At 47.4% G+C, this 15256-nt stretch overlaps 1 protein-coding gene across 18 annotated transcripts; it reads right to left on the minus strand.

Moving 5' to 3' along the window:
• Positions 1–134: 134 nt before the first annotated feature.
• On the minus strand, positions 135–14867 carry zmynd8 (zinc finger, MYND-type containing 8). 18 transcript variants are annotated; one of them, XM_078091593.1, is made up of 22 exons: positions 12960–13912; positions 12518–12651; positions 8897–8964; positions 8536–8681; positions 6698–6841; positions 6389–6502; positions 5903–5968; positions 5613–5705; positions 5440–5527; positions 5269–5324; positions 5107–5184; positions 4887–5002; positions 4305–4804; positions 4100–4234; positions 3819–3974; positions 3116–3646; positions 2474–2989; positions 2163–2344; positions 1602–1682; positions 1416–1494; positions 1064–1303; positions 135–852 (listed from the first exon to the last, which is right to left on the minus strand). In XM_078091593.1, exons 1-22 carry the CDS (start codon positions 13185–13187, stop codon positions 677–679), a joined length of 3927 nt encoding a protein of 1308 aa, XP_077947719.1. In that variant the 5' UTR covers positions 13188–13912; the 3' UTR covers positions 135–676. The 18 variants fall into 18 exon arrangements, with proteins under 18 accessions (XP_077947719.1, XP_077947717.1, XP_077947721.1 ...); XM_078091591.1 differs by having other exon boundaries at positions 6698–6919; XM_078091595.1 differs by having other exon boundaries at positions 6698–6919; positions 12001–12651; positions 12960–13048.
• Between the last annotated feature and the right edge of the window lie 389 nt (positions 14868–15256).

Raw genomic sequence — 15256 nt, forward strand, 5'->3', positions numbered from 1 at the left:
TCTGGAGTTTCAGAAGTTAAGCTTTCTCTGTTTAAAAACAATTTACTTACTAAACCTAAAATTGAGACTTTGCTTAACTTACTAATGCAGACTACTTCATAACTACTTTGAGCACAGTGTAACAGTAGGAACAATTTGTTTAAAATGTTTGTATTTGTTATTTTCTTTGTAGTATACAGCAGGCAACATTAGAATAACAAATAAATTAACATAAAATACAAAATAGGTATTTTACAGATATTTCTGTCAACAGTCTAATCTAAATCCAGGCGATCCATTAGCATGGGTTACACTTTTGCAGTCTAAAACGGTTTAACTGTCTTTTACAGTAGATGTATGTTTGGAGACACTCAGGCATGCTTTGAAGGTCTTCACACCGACAGCTCTCTACAGTCTGCAAGGCAGTGCGTGAATATGCAGTATACACTCCTTAAACCACCCTGTCTAGTGGTTGCTAACTAATCTGCTGTCAGTCTCGATTCCACATTTAAAATGACCACTGTGTACTGGGGACAGTATGTGAGCCCTGGAGGGCAACAAAAATATATAAATAAAAAATAATTTAGAATGCTCCCGTAACGGCTGCTTGAACAGAACAATTTACATAGACGTGTCCTTATTGTGGAAAAAAAAAAAGATCTATACACATTTACATTTTGCAGTACAGTAGACTTGTTCAGGATAAAGTGACAGGGGCGGCGTCAGTGCTCTTCTCCGTGTCACAGTCTTTGTCTGAGAGACACGCCGGCCCCTGCACCACCAGAGAGCTCGGGCCACTGCTAGTCTGCCCTAAACCTTTGTTGGGGAGGTCTGCGGTCGACTCAGCCTCGGACTCCTGCTGCGGGGCTGAGGCTACAGATAAAACAAAAAAGGGAAAAAAAATATGCATCACATCGAGGAAAATGTCAGGCGTCATGTGGTGATCATGCGGGCGAGCTAAAGACCCGAAGACTCGCAGGGTTACGAGCTGCCGTAAGAATGAAATAAAAAAAATAAAAAAGGAATTGATCCTAGCCTGTGTGAATGTCGTCATCGGCATGTTGATGCTCGCACGTGCTGTTACCTGACTGAGTGCAGGACTTCATGTGCTCTGGCCAGTGGGCTTGCTGACACGGGTAGTCACAGTAGCTGGTGTTCCAGCAGCAGTAGAAGATGGCCTCTTTCCTGCAGTTAGCGCACCACTGCTTCTTCTTGGTCTCGTCCACCACCTGCTGCTTCTCTAGCTCCATCTGTTTCTTCACCTCGCTCACCAACCTCTCTCTCTCCTGTTCCAGACTTTGCCTCATCTCTGCCATTGTGAGCTCTACATTGAAGTACACGTGAAGATGAGCGAACACGAGTGAAACCCGTTACGTGCTTTGTAAGCGATGAAGACCGCGTGCAAAGAACTTTGCTGATAAGACGATCACTCTCACCAAGATTGTGCTTCATTTCTGACAGCTCTTGTTGATGCAGCCACTGTAATTTTTCGATTTCGATTCTCAGTCGTCTTATCTGAATTGAAAGGCCATGGGTTAAGTTCAGTAAAGTGTCCCTTGCAAAGCCGTTGGTGATGATCTGAACATTATTTGGTCTCCACAGTGCCAACAGCAACCACCTACCTCTGCTATTGTATTGCCTGAAGTACTCTTCGACAGGTCATTGTAGATTTCATTCATTGTGCCTTTGATTGCATCCATTATCTGAAAAGAGTAGAACATAAGTACTTCATGGATGTAACATGTGAACTACCAACACTTATCTGTGTTGGTAGTTCACATGTCCCTCGTCTTCTTCAAGTTGTATATATTCTATTTTATTTCAAATATGCAATTTGGAGGCTAAAACTGAATCAGGTTATTGTAGACATCTGTGATTCACCTGTAATACACCAAGAGAAATACAGGAGAAATACTCCAAATCGCTTTCAGGGCTGATTTCATCTCAGTATTGTGAATGATCGGTCGGTGCTATGGTCCAGAGCAGGAGTCCCCGACTACTTGTTACCGGGTCGCAGAGAAAGAAAAATAAATCTGCCCTTTTTTCTAAAAAATATTTTATTTAGAAAATGACTAGAGCCTCTCCCTGTTACATAAGCTGGTCTTGACACAATTCCAAAGCGCCAACCTAGCGTTTTCTTTGCCCTCCATACCATATCATACCATAAAACCAAAAATACTAACTTTATTTGTGTACTTGGCAATGTCCGCAGCTGCGTCGGCCGAAGCAGTGGGGATATACAGGTCTGTTGCCACGGGTGATGACGTAGCAGCTGTGGCCATCATGGCGACAGCCGACGGGCTGCCGGACACCAGGGTGACGGCCGACGTGGACGTGCTGAGCGGGGCGTCTTTTTGTTGAACAGCTGGAATTAGAAAAAACACTGTTAATCAGAAACATCAGGGCGAAAAAAAAACGACAATATTTAGCAAGCGATGCTTAGAAAGTGCACACTGTACATTTCACCATGTGCTGTCCAGTCCCTGTCATGTACCTTTAACAGCCTGTCTGGTCTGGTAGCGCGCGCTCTGAGACGACTGCTGTGCCGAGGACGAGGACACTGCCGCGGAGCCGTTCCCAGCGGCCTGCGTCTGGGTCGGCGCCTGGGCCTGCCCTTGCCCGGGGGACGACGCCGGGGCCTGCGCCTCTCCCGCCGGTTGCTGGTTCTGTTGCTGTCGCTGCACCTTCTGCATGTGCCACTTCTGAGAGGAGGTCTGAAACTTGGCGCCGGGATTCCACACTACAGCCCTCTGCACCACCGGCACCGTCTCCCTGGGCAGCAGAGGACGCTGCTTCTTCAGAGCCGGCGTGGCGGAGGCCGAGGAGGAGGAAGACGGGGGTGTTGCGGTGGCCCCGGACACGTTCGCAAGGCTGATGGTTGCGGGCGAGGGAGTGGTGAAGGAGACCATGGTGACAGGCACGGCTATGGGAGACTGTGTGGAAGCGCTGGGGGGAGTGGAGGGAGCCGTGCTGTTCTGAGACGGGAGCGTTGACGTGGTCACGGCTTTCCCTGCAAGAAAACGTACGCGGTTTACCAGTTCCGCCTGGTAAAGCTGGTAATCTTTCAACTTCTACGTTGGCTAAACATGGACGTCACACTGCGTGTGCGTTTGATTATTTCTCGTGGGACTCTCACCTTCAGTTTTAGCAGCGGAAGCCTCTTTGACGGAGGCGTTGTCCTTCCTGCTCCTCTTCCGGTCCTTGGCTCCCTGTTCCTCTCCGAGGTCAATAACCAGCTCTCTCTCCGAGTCGGAGTCCTCCACCGGCACGGCCTGCTTTGCCTCTTCTTTCCCGTGAGCCCTCCCCCTGAGACTGGGTGAGGCTGGAGGTGCTTTGGTCTTTTCTGGGCTCTCTTTTTCACAACCGGTGCTTGCTTGCGCTCTAGTCGGAGCATCTGATGCACTCGCGCTGCCGTCGCCTGCCGTAGTCTCGGATGCCACGTGCGAATCGGCTTCACCCTCCTCTTGGCTCGGGGAAGGTTGGTCTTTGGCTTTACTTTTGGCAGAGTCCTTCTGGGCCTCGTCACTGGGTGCCGCGTCCTCAGCCTCCTTGGTCTTTTGCTCCTCATCGCTGGCGTACTCACTGTCACTGGAGTCGGATTTATCAGAGTCCTCGGAGTCACTGTGTTCCACACCTTTGTACACGTCCACGGATATCTCATCGATACCTGCGAGAAAAAGTAATAGGAGGGATGTATCACCCGGCATCACATATTCACATGACAACTTCTGCTTAGCAACTTTCCCAGTCGGGCAATGATACTGCTGGCTATCCTTAACGGTAATACTTTAGATTAATAAACTAGACATGCTATTTGCTTCAATGCATACTCCACTGACCCAACTGTGCCTTGCAACTCTCGATGGTTTTGTCCAAGTTCAGCTGGAACCGGCTCTTGATCTGTCTTTTCGGAGAGGTGAGGACCGGCGTGGCTCCTTGTTTCTGCTGAACCGTTTCACTAAGCTCCTTCAGGTCCATTTCCGCTTTGCTCCGATCTGGTAAAAAACACAGCGTAAATTAGTTCCGAGCGGCCGCACGTGCACAAGAAAGACTTTTGCTCACAGAGAACGGACATTATTACTGTTTCATGCATAATGCATAATCGCCAAATGAGATTCACCTAGATTGAGGTTCAGTATGCTTCCTGTAGGTGGTGTCTTCTCCTGCTTGGGACCACCAGGAGCTTGAGAGTGGAATGGTTTAGGGCTGTCTAAGGAACTGCCAGCTGGACAAGGTCGAGGATGGGCAGGTGACGCTGTAAAGAGATATTTACTGTCAAAGGAAGTCACCTGCGATCTATCGCTAAAAGGCACCGGTTGAAATACCTGTACAGTCCATGGACTCTTCTCCCGTGCTGTACTGGCTGTTTGGAGCCTTCGTCTGGGACTTGTCCGCCGTCTCCGTCTCCCCATCTGAACCGGTGTGGGCAGAGGAGTTGGTGCTCATGGGGGAGCGAGGCATGTCACTGAGGGGGAGTCTCCGGCCCGCCGCGCTCCCTCCCACCCCGGCCCCCGACAGCATGGTCCTGGCCAATGAGATCTTGGGGGAGGCCGTCATGTCGAAGCTCAGCTTGATCTTCTCCTGCTTGTCGGGTTTGATCGGGGTGGACGACGGGTTGGAGGGATCCAGCAGCATCTGGAAGTTATTGTCGGGGGTGTAAGGTGTCCTGAAGGGGGCATAGTTAAAGACGGCGAACTTCTTCCTCATGTTCTCCACGTAGACCTCCATCTCTTGCATGGCGCTGTTGAAGATGCTCTTGGTCTTCTTCACGGAGAAGGGAATCTCTTTAGACATGAGGTAGCAATTGTTTAAAGGCACCCACGCCCTATGGGAGAAAGACCCACATTGTGAGCAAAGAGGGATATGTGCAAAAGCAACCGAGTGACTGAAGCACACAGGGCTGCTACCTGTCATGCTGACCAAAAAAGCGAGCATCCACTTGTCCGTCTTTGTCACGCAGAGCTTTAGCAGGCCAGAATGGAAATCCCTTCAGTTTGGCCCACACTAGAGGATGTGGATTACTCTGTGGACAGTAAAAATTAAGTTAAATTGAGTAAGTGGATGTCAAACTGGGTAACAGTCAGGCGAAATCATTGACAGAAACGCCAAGTCACTCAACTAGCTTACACAAGGCTCACAGAACCAGTTGTCTCTCTTTTGGCAAGCAGATAGATAACACTCGGGACAAACTTCAATCTCATTCATCTGCAATTAAAGAATCAGAAGACACAGGAAATTAAGTTTCAGCCGACACGTCTGGTGTTTCATTGAAGCAAACCTTCTACTCACCTCGTGCTCACAGATCTTTACTATCACTTTAGCTGTAGCCGTGAGTTTGTGATTGCCTGAAATAAGGACATACATTTGTGTTTAAATACACCCTAGATATGTTGATAATTCAATGAAATTGTTCCAAATTAATTTAATCTGATGGATCATTGTTGGATGTTGTTGACATACCTCCATTGTATATAATGCAGTTGTGCAAAATCCATTTGGCATCTGCCAAGAAGGCCTCTGTGCAGCCATACATTTTTTTTTTAATATTCTGTGGGGCAAACAAGAATAACAAACCTTCAAACCTTGTTACATTCATCCTACCAGTGAACAATATGTGAGAGCTTGCGCTTCACCTTTTCCAGTGTGCAAAGATCCATCGGGTGAAAAATGTACTCTGCGTAATCCGGGTGCTGTTCGAGAGAGACGGGCTTCTGGAAGGGTTCGGTCTGCAGGATTGAGTGGACAGAAAAGAATGTGAAGGGAAATAAACTCTTACTGCACAACCTCCCCCTCTAACGCACAAGGACATGCTACCACCATGCTACTACTAAGAAAAAGAAAAAAAAGCCGTTTCAAACAAAAGCGTGACAACCAGTGGATGAAGAAATCATGATGGGGTCTTGTTAGTGTTGTAATTGATTACCCAATTAAAAGTCTTTCTCTGCGTGGAAGCTGCATGGGGGGAGCGAGATGACAAGCGGGGATGATCCTGAAAGAGAGTGAGAGGGGCAGCTGTATCCTCACCACCAGCTAGCATGTTCACCTTCATGGTTTCCAGCCTTGACAGGCCCAGTATAGCACAACGACTACGATTGTTAGTTCGGTTATCAGAATCCATTTTTGCACATGCAAATCAATAATTCATCATGCTGGACCGAGAGGCAGATCTTTGGGGTGCAGATCTTAACATCTGGCACGACTGATGGGAATATGATGGTTGCATAAGCAGTCTAGCAGTCTACAAATTAAGATCCAAAAAAGAGCACATGCCAATAGCTAGGTGATAACTATGAATGTTCATTTAGAAAAGGCAGCAATGAGAATAAACAGTGTACCCCATCTGTAATTAGACCGTCTGCCGCAGCACAATGTAATCGGTTTGGTAGCACGAATTCTTCAGAGTACTTACACCTGGCTGTTTCATCTTCTGAAGGGCAAACTTTAGTAGGTAAGACAGCTGCTCTATCGTTAGCATCATCATGGCTTTGCTCTGAGTCTCTATACACTCAGCAACTGTTATTTTCTGAAAGACATCAAGAGGAAAATATTTGAAAACCTTCTTCTCATCCCAAAATTGCACAGAACATCAATATTAATACCGGTCACTTGCGTCCAAACTTACACAGAGGCCCCCGGTGAAAAACTAAACACGTATTACTGCAGGCTTTGAGCTATGTCGTACAAGAACCCTACACTGCGCACACTCCTGGGCGAGTACCTCACACTCCGGACAGAACCAGTCGCCCTCGGGCTCGGCTGGTAGTTTGAGGCACTTGGCGTGGTACACCCTGGGGCAGAGCTCACAGCAGAGCACCTGGCCCTCGCGGTGGCACAGCCAGCAGTAGAAGTCGTTCCTGCCGTCCTGCGGTACAACATCAACAGGGTCTGTTGTGAGTGCTGGCTGCTTCACATAGTAAAAGGGACCGTGTCTTAGTTCTGACTGGAATGCAGGCAAAAGAAAGACAAAAGTTGGGGAAGGTCAAAATCAGGCCAGAGATTAACAGAGCCAAGCAGGCATGCACAGCATGACAATTGAAAAAAAAGGCACACGTATTGCACACCGACTGGTTTTTAGAGCACAACCATTACCAATGTGCAGGAGGGTCAACGGTGTGGACGACCTTCATTAAAATGGCATGGGTTCGTTGCTACGAATGATTTACAAAAGATCATTTGTAAGACACCAGCAATCATTTACCTACTGTGCATTTGTGAACTGCTTTACCCATTAAGGACGCACAGCATGCACTTGGCACTTTCCCAGATTGCAGGGAATTATATTAAAAGAAAAGCATTTTAACTGATAGCTAACTCTCAGACTTTTACCATTGCCAGAAGAATCCAACGCTATTAAACAATTGCATAAAAATGTACGACAACAATATGAATTAATATGAGCAGAAAATCCTAAACATAACACTTTCAGTGACATAACTTGCCAATTGGCTAATAGTGCAATAGTGCAAAGAAGTACTTAGAACTCGATGGAGCTAACAAGAGACAGAAATCACAGGGTAACCCCTGGTATCTTCTAACAATTTCACAATATTTCACCACTGATAGATGCAGACTTACAACACTGCAGATATTCAACAACACGTAACAAAGTGCAAAGAGTCATGAGAATATTTTCCACTTTTCAAATCTCAAACAGCCATAAAGTACCACGACAAACAAACAAATCACGGTCAGTAAGAATTGCTGAAACGCAGCTGCCTTAGTAGGGGATAACAAGTCGTCCCACTGATAACTGATTAGCAACGATATAAAGCAGAACACAGCAGCGAGTGGGGCTGTAGCTTCCAGATGTGTGTTCTCCCTACAAAGGAGCAAGAATGCTCAATGAACCTTATAAACACGCAGGCTTTGTCATTATCATTCCCTGATTTTAGTTGTTTTTTATATATTTGCTAGTGTTATATTTAAAAGTAGATTGTATCCCTCCAAAATATGTTGCTGAAACAGGACAGTATTCATTGTAGTTTACAATAAAGGAAGTTGTTCTCTGTCAACTAAAGCTAAGACACGTTCAGATAAATTCAAAGAAAAGTAATGCTAGCAGCAGACTATACAGTAATGTCCTGCAAAATAAGTAAAAAATTAAATAGAGAGCTCTAGAGAAATATTTTCCTGAGTGAGATTCCTGTACAGATGTTTGTGTGTCTGATTTCTGCACTTTTTTGTTGTAGAAAACTGCGAAATAAATGTGCAGCAAAACCAAAACAATATATTTGTAAATCTAATGTTTTCAATTTGATGCATCTGGAGATGAACCTGCCCAGAAGAGATCAAATAATGTTAAATACGTAATGGCACTTAATAGGATTCAGTTGAAATCACTGAAGGGTTTCATGATGGTGGCAGCAGACATCAGTCCTTTAGTGGGTGAAACCAAACTTAGAGCAGCAGAATAACTTTTTTTTTTCATTTGATTCGTCTGACCCAGAGAGACAACTGCATCCCTTTTAGGCCTGAAGCTTCACCTCATGACGAGACAAAGGCCTTCCAGCGTCGAGGCCTAGTGTCTGAATACCTGCTCTCTCTGACGACTGTTACCTGGTCTTTGCTGCTGCTAACAGCACCCGGTTTCTTCTTCTTCTTCACGGGGCACGGGGACGTCTCGGCAGACGAGTGACCGTTGGATGACCGAGCGGGACTCGGCATCTTCCGTTTTTGGGTGACCCGCTCTGTAGACCCACCATCTGCACAGGAAAAGGTCAAAGAATTGCCAAAAGACGTCAGAAGGCTCACAGTTACTTTAAGCGGGGAGAAAACACCCGAGACGACACAGTTCCCTTCCCTGCACTCTCACTACTGGGCTAAGCCAGTGAGCATTATGGATTATTTAATATCAGACAAAGACAACCACAACAAACCCCCTTACATAATATCCACAATCAGACCTGTGTGCTCTTACCCTTGGATCGCGTTGAGATCTCCATTTCTTCTTCTGTAATGTCAGTTTTCTCCTCTTCCTCTGGCGCACTGATGCAAGAAAGAGCATCATGAAAGGTTCACCCGTCAAACAGGACCTACAGACGCTGTTGCTGTCGTAAAGTCGAGGTTGTTGCCTCACAAAATGCAAATCTCTTTCTCTTGACATGAATATAATTGTGCTTAGAATTTGGCACTTAGCTTGTAACAGAAGCATCATACATTCCTACCAACACATCAGACAACTGTCTTCAACATTTCTGACGTCAAAATAAGTTATGCTACATGAAAACACTAAAACGAGTCTCCAAAATACCGTATTCTAGAGAAGTTGTTTTAGAGGTGTAGTGACAGACTGGTATCGGCAATAACCATGCTACTGATAAAATGTAATATTGATATAGTGTTAAACAAATACACATTTGAGGTGGTGTAAACAGTTACAGACTCACTTCCATACACTAGTAGTTTGAGTGTTTTGAAATTAACGGATTTAACCGACGGCATTATCATACGATTTTTTCAATAGATCACAATATCATCTATATTGTTAAATCCTATGGCCACAATACCCGTGTAGTCAAAGCTGGCATTTTGACAGCCACATACGACTCAGAGATTACTGATAACGTCACGTGTCACTCAAAGCACACATCAAAGGCGTGAAGACACGGATCAAAAACTGACTCAGTCAGACTACATTTTCACACAAAAGAGAACCAACAGTGGGAGAAACGCAGCTCAAAGTGCTGGGCAGCTAAACAACAAGCGCCTTCCCCCCCCCCGTGACCACATATCTATAAATAGTAAACATGACAACCCAGGACCAAAGAATCGGCAGCGGCCCGACCTTCTGACAGGCGGAAGGTTCCCTGCTGTAATATTCATGGATCACGTGACCCAGTAACGGGCGCAGTCCGACCCCTTCTGAGACCACATCCTTGGAGATGCGGGTTGCTGTGAGCCGCTGTCTGTTCCCCGATCTGCCCAACAGGTTTTCCCTCAGTATCGGTTGAGCGCGATTCACCTGGGTTAGCAGGCGCCCTGCTGTCGATCCTATTATCACTGCCCTCCTCTCAGACGCACCGGCCTCGTCTCCTCGATTCTGCCAATTTCTCTTTCACTTGAGTCCCGAGAAGAGGAAAACTGATATGTATATGTGTGAAGAATAGGACGGGCATCTGCTGAGAGCAAAAACTGCTCCTCTCCTCCACCCCCCCCCCCTCCTTCCTCCTACACCTTCTGCTCCTCCATCACTGAAAGGAGGCTGAAATATCGGACTGGAGCGGCGTGCAGTGAACTGGCTCCACCGGCCTGCTGGTCTAACCTGTCTGGACAGCCTCATGCAATCTACCCCAGCAACATCCTGTCCTGTCCGGGGCAGGAAACACAGCCAACAGAAACAGAGACAAAGAGAGAGAGAAAGACGGGGACAGGCACGAGGACAAAAATCAATACCACTCAATCCTGACAACGACATTTCAAAAAAGCAAAAAGACCCACAGAGCAGACAAGCAGCCTGCTGGAGCCCACGTAACACCCCCCTCCACACCCACCACTACATCCATGCCTCAACGTAGGAAATCAACAAGCATACCTGTTCTTTTTCCTCTCTCTCTCCTTACTCACATACAGATTCTTCAGCCTATTCTTTAATCTTTTTCAATTATGGAGGGCGAAGGGAGGGGGAGGGATGGGGGGGGGGGATGAGGGAAAAGATGGGTCCAGGTTTCCCAGAAGGCCTTCTCTCCCTGCTGCTCTCTTCTGCAATTGTCAATCTTTAACCTCGGCTGCGGGCTGCCGATTGGCTTGAGCACCACACGGAGGCGTCTGATTGGGTGCTCGGCCCCCGGCGTGCCAGCCGGGCTCCCTTCTCCCCGCTCTCCTCAGCCACAGTGCTGCAATGCAGAGAGCACTGCTCCTCGCTGCCGCTGCCGCTGCTCGCAAAAAGGAAGAGGCAGAAAACCCAGTCTGCCCCTCTGCTGGAACCCCCCCCCCCCCTTGTGCAGACGTGCGCCGGCCGTGTTCCTTCTACCAGACGTGTGCGGCTCCTGACAGGGAGAGGAACGGACTCCCTCCCTCGCCGTGCTCTCAGCCGGTGTATGTGCACGGCATCCATTTTGAACACACACACTCACCCCCCCCCCTCTCTCTCTCTCTCTCTCTCTCTCTCTCTCTCTCTCTCGCTCACTCACTCAGACCACAGTGCACGCCGCGCACACGGCACATTCACCACATGCAGCTTATTATGTGCCCCCCCCCCCCCTCCTCATGTTGATATGCAGCATGGGCCTACTACTGGACACAAAGAAAGGGCTGGAAATGTCACGGGAGCTTCCCAGACAGCCTGGACTCCCCCCTCCCACCCCCCCTCTCTGCAACGCTTCCTTAACATGTACTGTCTCATGATCAATGTCCGCCCGGAGACGGCAGTGTGAGCGGCAGTAAGCCGAGAAAAAACGCGCATAAACCCGCTGAGAGCATCGTCTAATCGCGAGCTCGTAAATGCACACGGTTAAAAAAAAAAACAACGACACATATAGGCAGAGATTTAGTGCCATCCACGGCAGAATGTCGAGGCCAACTACGTTATCTACGCGGGTCCACGAAGGTCAACTGGTGGACATTTGCAAACAGGCGGCGTGCGTCGGTCCGCTCCGATCCTCCCGCCGTAGTGGAATGAAGGGATTAGACAAATTACCAAGCACCATTCACAAAACGCTGAGGAGGAGGACTTTATGCTTCAGTCAGACTGCTGCTGGACTCCGGTCAAGCGCCGTTATGTGCGCCATTAAATCAAGGCCGTGGTTCTCCTGGTTGTATTCGAAACAGAGACTTTATCACACTAGAAAGGACTAAAACCAACCAGACACATTCTACCTGGCTGAGGGATTAGAATAATATTATTGCTGAGGTGGCGGAAATTCCGATTCTGCAACTAAATTAGACATTTAATCGGATTCATGCATGCAGAAAACCAACACCCACATCTATGCACATATATCTATATATGTGCATATATCTATATATGTGCATATACATACACAGATATATGTATATATATATATAAACAGAATTCAATCTAACCTTGTCGACTTCAAACAGGCTGTGAAGCCTCTCTGGATGAGATGAGGTTTCTATGCAGAGCCCTTTCAGAGGAAGTCCTTCCCTCTTCTTTCCTCCTCGCTCACATACAAATACTCAGTGTGCTTTGGAGCAGAGGGACAGAAAGGGGAAGCTCTCTAAAATGGCTGACAGTCGGCAGCAGAGAACAACGCGGGGAGGCAGTGCACACCATTAGGCACAGGCGATTCCTCCAAGCTGCCACGGCATATTCACGCCGCACATAATCGGCATTTAGGGAAACGGGTGAGCGGCTTACAGGTTTAGGCCGGGGGGGGAGAAGCGTTGGTGTTTATTCACCCAGTCGCAAAATAAAGAAATGAATCAAGGTGAGGCGAAGTTGGTTTTAGGGGATTGTGGGAAATTAGACGACTAGATTTTTTTTTCATCGCCGTGTGGCTCCGGCAAACAAGTGCAAACGCTGCCTTGCTTCTCTGTGTCATACGAGGCCTAAATTAAACTTGCTGTGCTGTCAGTTCACCATCTGCTAATTCCTCTGGGGAGTTCCCTCTGCACCGCTCCCCGTCTCTCCCATCCCGCCCGGGTCCCTCGGCAGGCCGGCATTCTCGAGCCCACAGGCCAGGAGCAGCCACAAAAGCTCGATCCTCTTTTGATCTTGAGAAAAGAAAGCAGGTCATAGTCTGTGTCCTGTGTATGTAACGAAACCACCTCACACTTAACCTGTGGTCCAGACAACCAACCAGCCTGCAGAGGCCGTGTGCTCCCATGCTACGCTCTCCTTCTCAGCTGCAATGCTATGCTGTGGGGTGACAAACAACCCCCCCTCCTACCCCCACACACACAGCTTGTCAGACAAACCTGTATTATTACTCAGGCACGGGCCACACACAGTGGCTGCTGCCTTATCAGCAGTGTGGTGTGTGTGTGTGTGTGTGTGTGAAAGAATGAAAATAGGTGCTTACCTCTGTGGATGCATGGCTACAAACTCTGTGTGATATGTCAATGCTTATTAAAACATGGAGGACGGCCCTGTCAGCCCCTTCACCCCCGCTCAGAGCAACAGCCACGGCTCTCCGAGCTGTCCGGCTCACCGCTCCGATGGAAGGCGCGCAGAGACTGGCCGCGCTCGGCGACAGCATGTAAGGCGGCTGCTGATTGGCCGCTGCATTTCCTGGTTGCTTGCCTTTCATTTAGCACAGGGGAGCTAAAGCGCAGCGCTCGGAGCGAAGGGCGCCAGGCCCGGATCCAAGCGCTCAGCCCGCGCACACCTATGAGCAGGCAAGAAGGCTGCACACAGCTGTTACTGCCTGCTAAATGCGCCATGAAGTAGCTGCAGCTACGAGGGGAAGACAGCAGATGTGCACACAAAGGACAGGCCTGTGGCCTGTGTTCTTTAGGGGGAATTTGCCTCTCTGGTTCCCACCCTCAAGCTCATGCAACCGTCTGCAGGGAAGACCCAAACGGCTTGATGAATAGATGGAAGGACTAAACAGGCAATGAAGTAAATGCATACTGAGTGACTTTGGCCTATGAAGGTTTATCAACCATTCCGAACATGCGGACGGAAGTCATGTGATTTGCCTGAAACTGTTGCTGCTGAACTGGTGTGATCACATGTTGACAGGGTGTTTCCACAGTGATACTGTTAAAGAAACAGTGACTTTCAGTTCCTGACGCAACGCTCCAGCGCGGAGCAAAATTCACTAAGATTTGCAATGATTTAGAAGAAAATGTTGGTACCTCAGGAGTATTTTGGAAGCACAGATCGCCTACATTGGCTGCAACCGTTTGCCATTTTAGAGGCTTCTTATTTTGTTTATTTTGTTCGGTCTTATCTAAATCATTAGAAAACATGATCTTGTATACAAACATTATTACAGATCTGAACTCATCTTTTGAAAATATATGTTGTCTCTTTGGCAAACGTCTGGCAATGTTTTCTCACAAAATCATTTGGTTATTGAAGCGAAAGCATTTTTTCAAATCGTTATATATTTGCCTTTAGTTACACACTTGTGTGCAGATCCATCACACAACCTGCATGACCCAGAGAGCTGGCGAGCAGCAGGGAGGGATTTAGCGTCTCGCTAAAACGACAGACATACATGCACCGAAGATTAATGGATAAACTAGCAAAGCAAACGACATGGCAGCAGCTACACTTTACACCAATTTCACGCACATTAGTAATGACAGCGCTGCATGAATGTTTAAAGGACAGATGTTTTCTCCAAATAATTTTGTGCTTTTTTTTTAGGCATTACTTTTTGGGACTTAAAACTGTCCCTGGCATTGAGGATCAAAGTGTTCATTATCAAAAACTAGAAAAAGATATATGCTGGAATCAGTTTTTGTGCCACTTAGCAGGAATGCTAAGCATCAACTGGCCTCTTTTTCTATGGGAAGAAAGACAACAGCGACCTCTCGTGGCAAAACCTCGTAACAGCTCAGACCACATTAAACCCACAGATACTTCACAAGTTTATGTCAAGAACCGCCGAATAAATAAACGAACCAAGGAGCCCATTCAAAGAACTCTAACACAACACAAAGAGGCCACCAGATTGGTGCAAGAAGGGAAGGCGCATACAATGTTGCTCCTGCGCAAACTGAGGCAATAACAAAACAGGTCACTTCGCGTTACACGCAGCATATTAGCGCACTTCAGTGAATAAATTCAAATGGGTGTAGGAGGAAAAACCCATGAGGTGGAAACTGCAAATGGTCGGTCACCTATGTCGGGCCCCCGCAGGGAGACGCCCGTCTGCAGACGTCGGCCGGGCGGCTGAAGAAGGGGGTCGACTCGTAACGAGCCCCGCAGTCCCCAAGATGGCGCCCCATGGCGAGACTTCCCTGCTCAGCGGCTCTCGCGTGCTCCTTGGATTCAAGGCCTTCGATGCAATGCACAGATATGTGGTTCCAGCAGACTGATCTGATGTGTTTTTCTCGCATCCAAAGGCTCCTTTCTAATTTACCAGCATCAATAATTCTTTGTTGTCCTGTTAAGTAGCGATGACCTTTGTCAGAGCCGCAGTGGAGGAAGTGATACAGTTAACCTGCATTCAGCAAAACGTGTCTTACACCATTGTTTAAGAATTAGGCACGAGTCTTTGACTTAATAACTTCTTAAAAGAGGCTACATTAATGTTTTTGTTTGTTCAATCAAACAATCTGAATCATTATCTGGTTACCAAAGAGAAAAAAAAACATAACTGTGTTTGCAGTGACTTATTTCACTAAATTATACTTGTTACGTATC

Source organism: Gasterosteus aculeatus, chromosome 17, assembly GCF_964276395.1.
Source record: "Gasterosteus aculeatus chromosome 17, fGasAcu3.hap1.1, whole genome shotgun sequence".
Classification (NCBI taxonomy): Eukaryota; Metazoa; Chordata; class Actinopteri; order Perciformes; family Gasterosteidae; genus Gasterosteus; species Gasterosteus aculeatus.

What these genes read in the sequence shown, in the direction of transcription:
- zmynd8 (XM_078091591.1), bottom strand. Translation starts at nt 13,187, where the DNA reads ATGAAAGGCAAGCAACCAGGAAATGCAGCGGCCAATCAGCAGCCGCCT. An exon ending in AGAGAAAGACTTTTAATTGG is followed by an intron (nt 5,706 to 5,902) that starts GTAATCAATTAC and finishes TCAATCCTGCAG; the next exon opens with ACCGAACCCTTCCAGAAGCC. An exon ending in GACCAGACAGGCTGTTAAAG is followed by an intron (nt 2,345 to 2,473) that starts GTACATGACAGG and finishes TTCTAATTCCAG; the next exon opens with CTGTTCAACAAAAAGACGCC.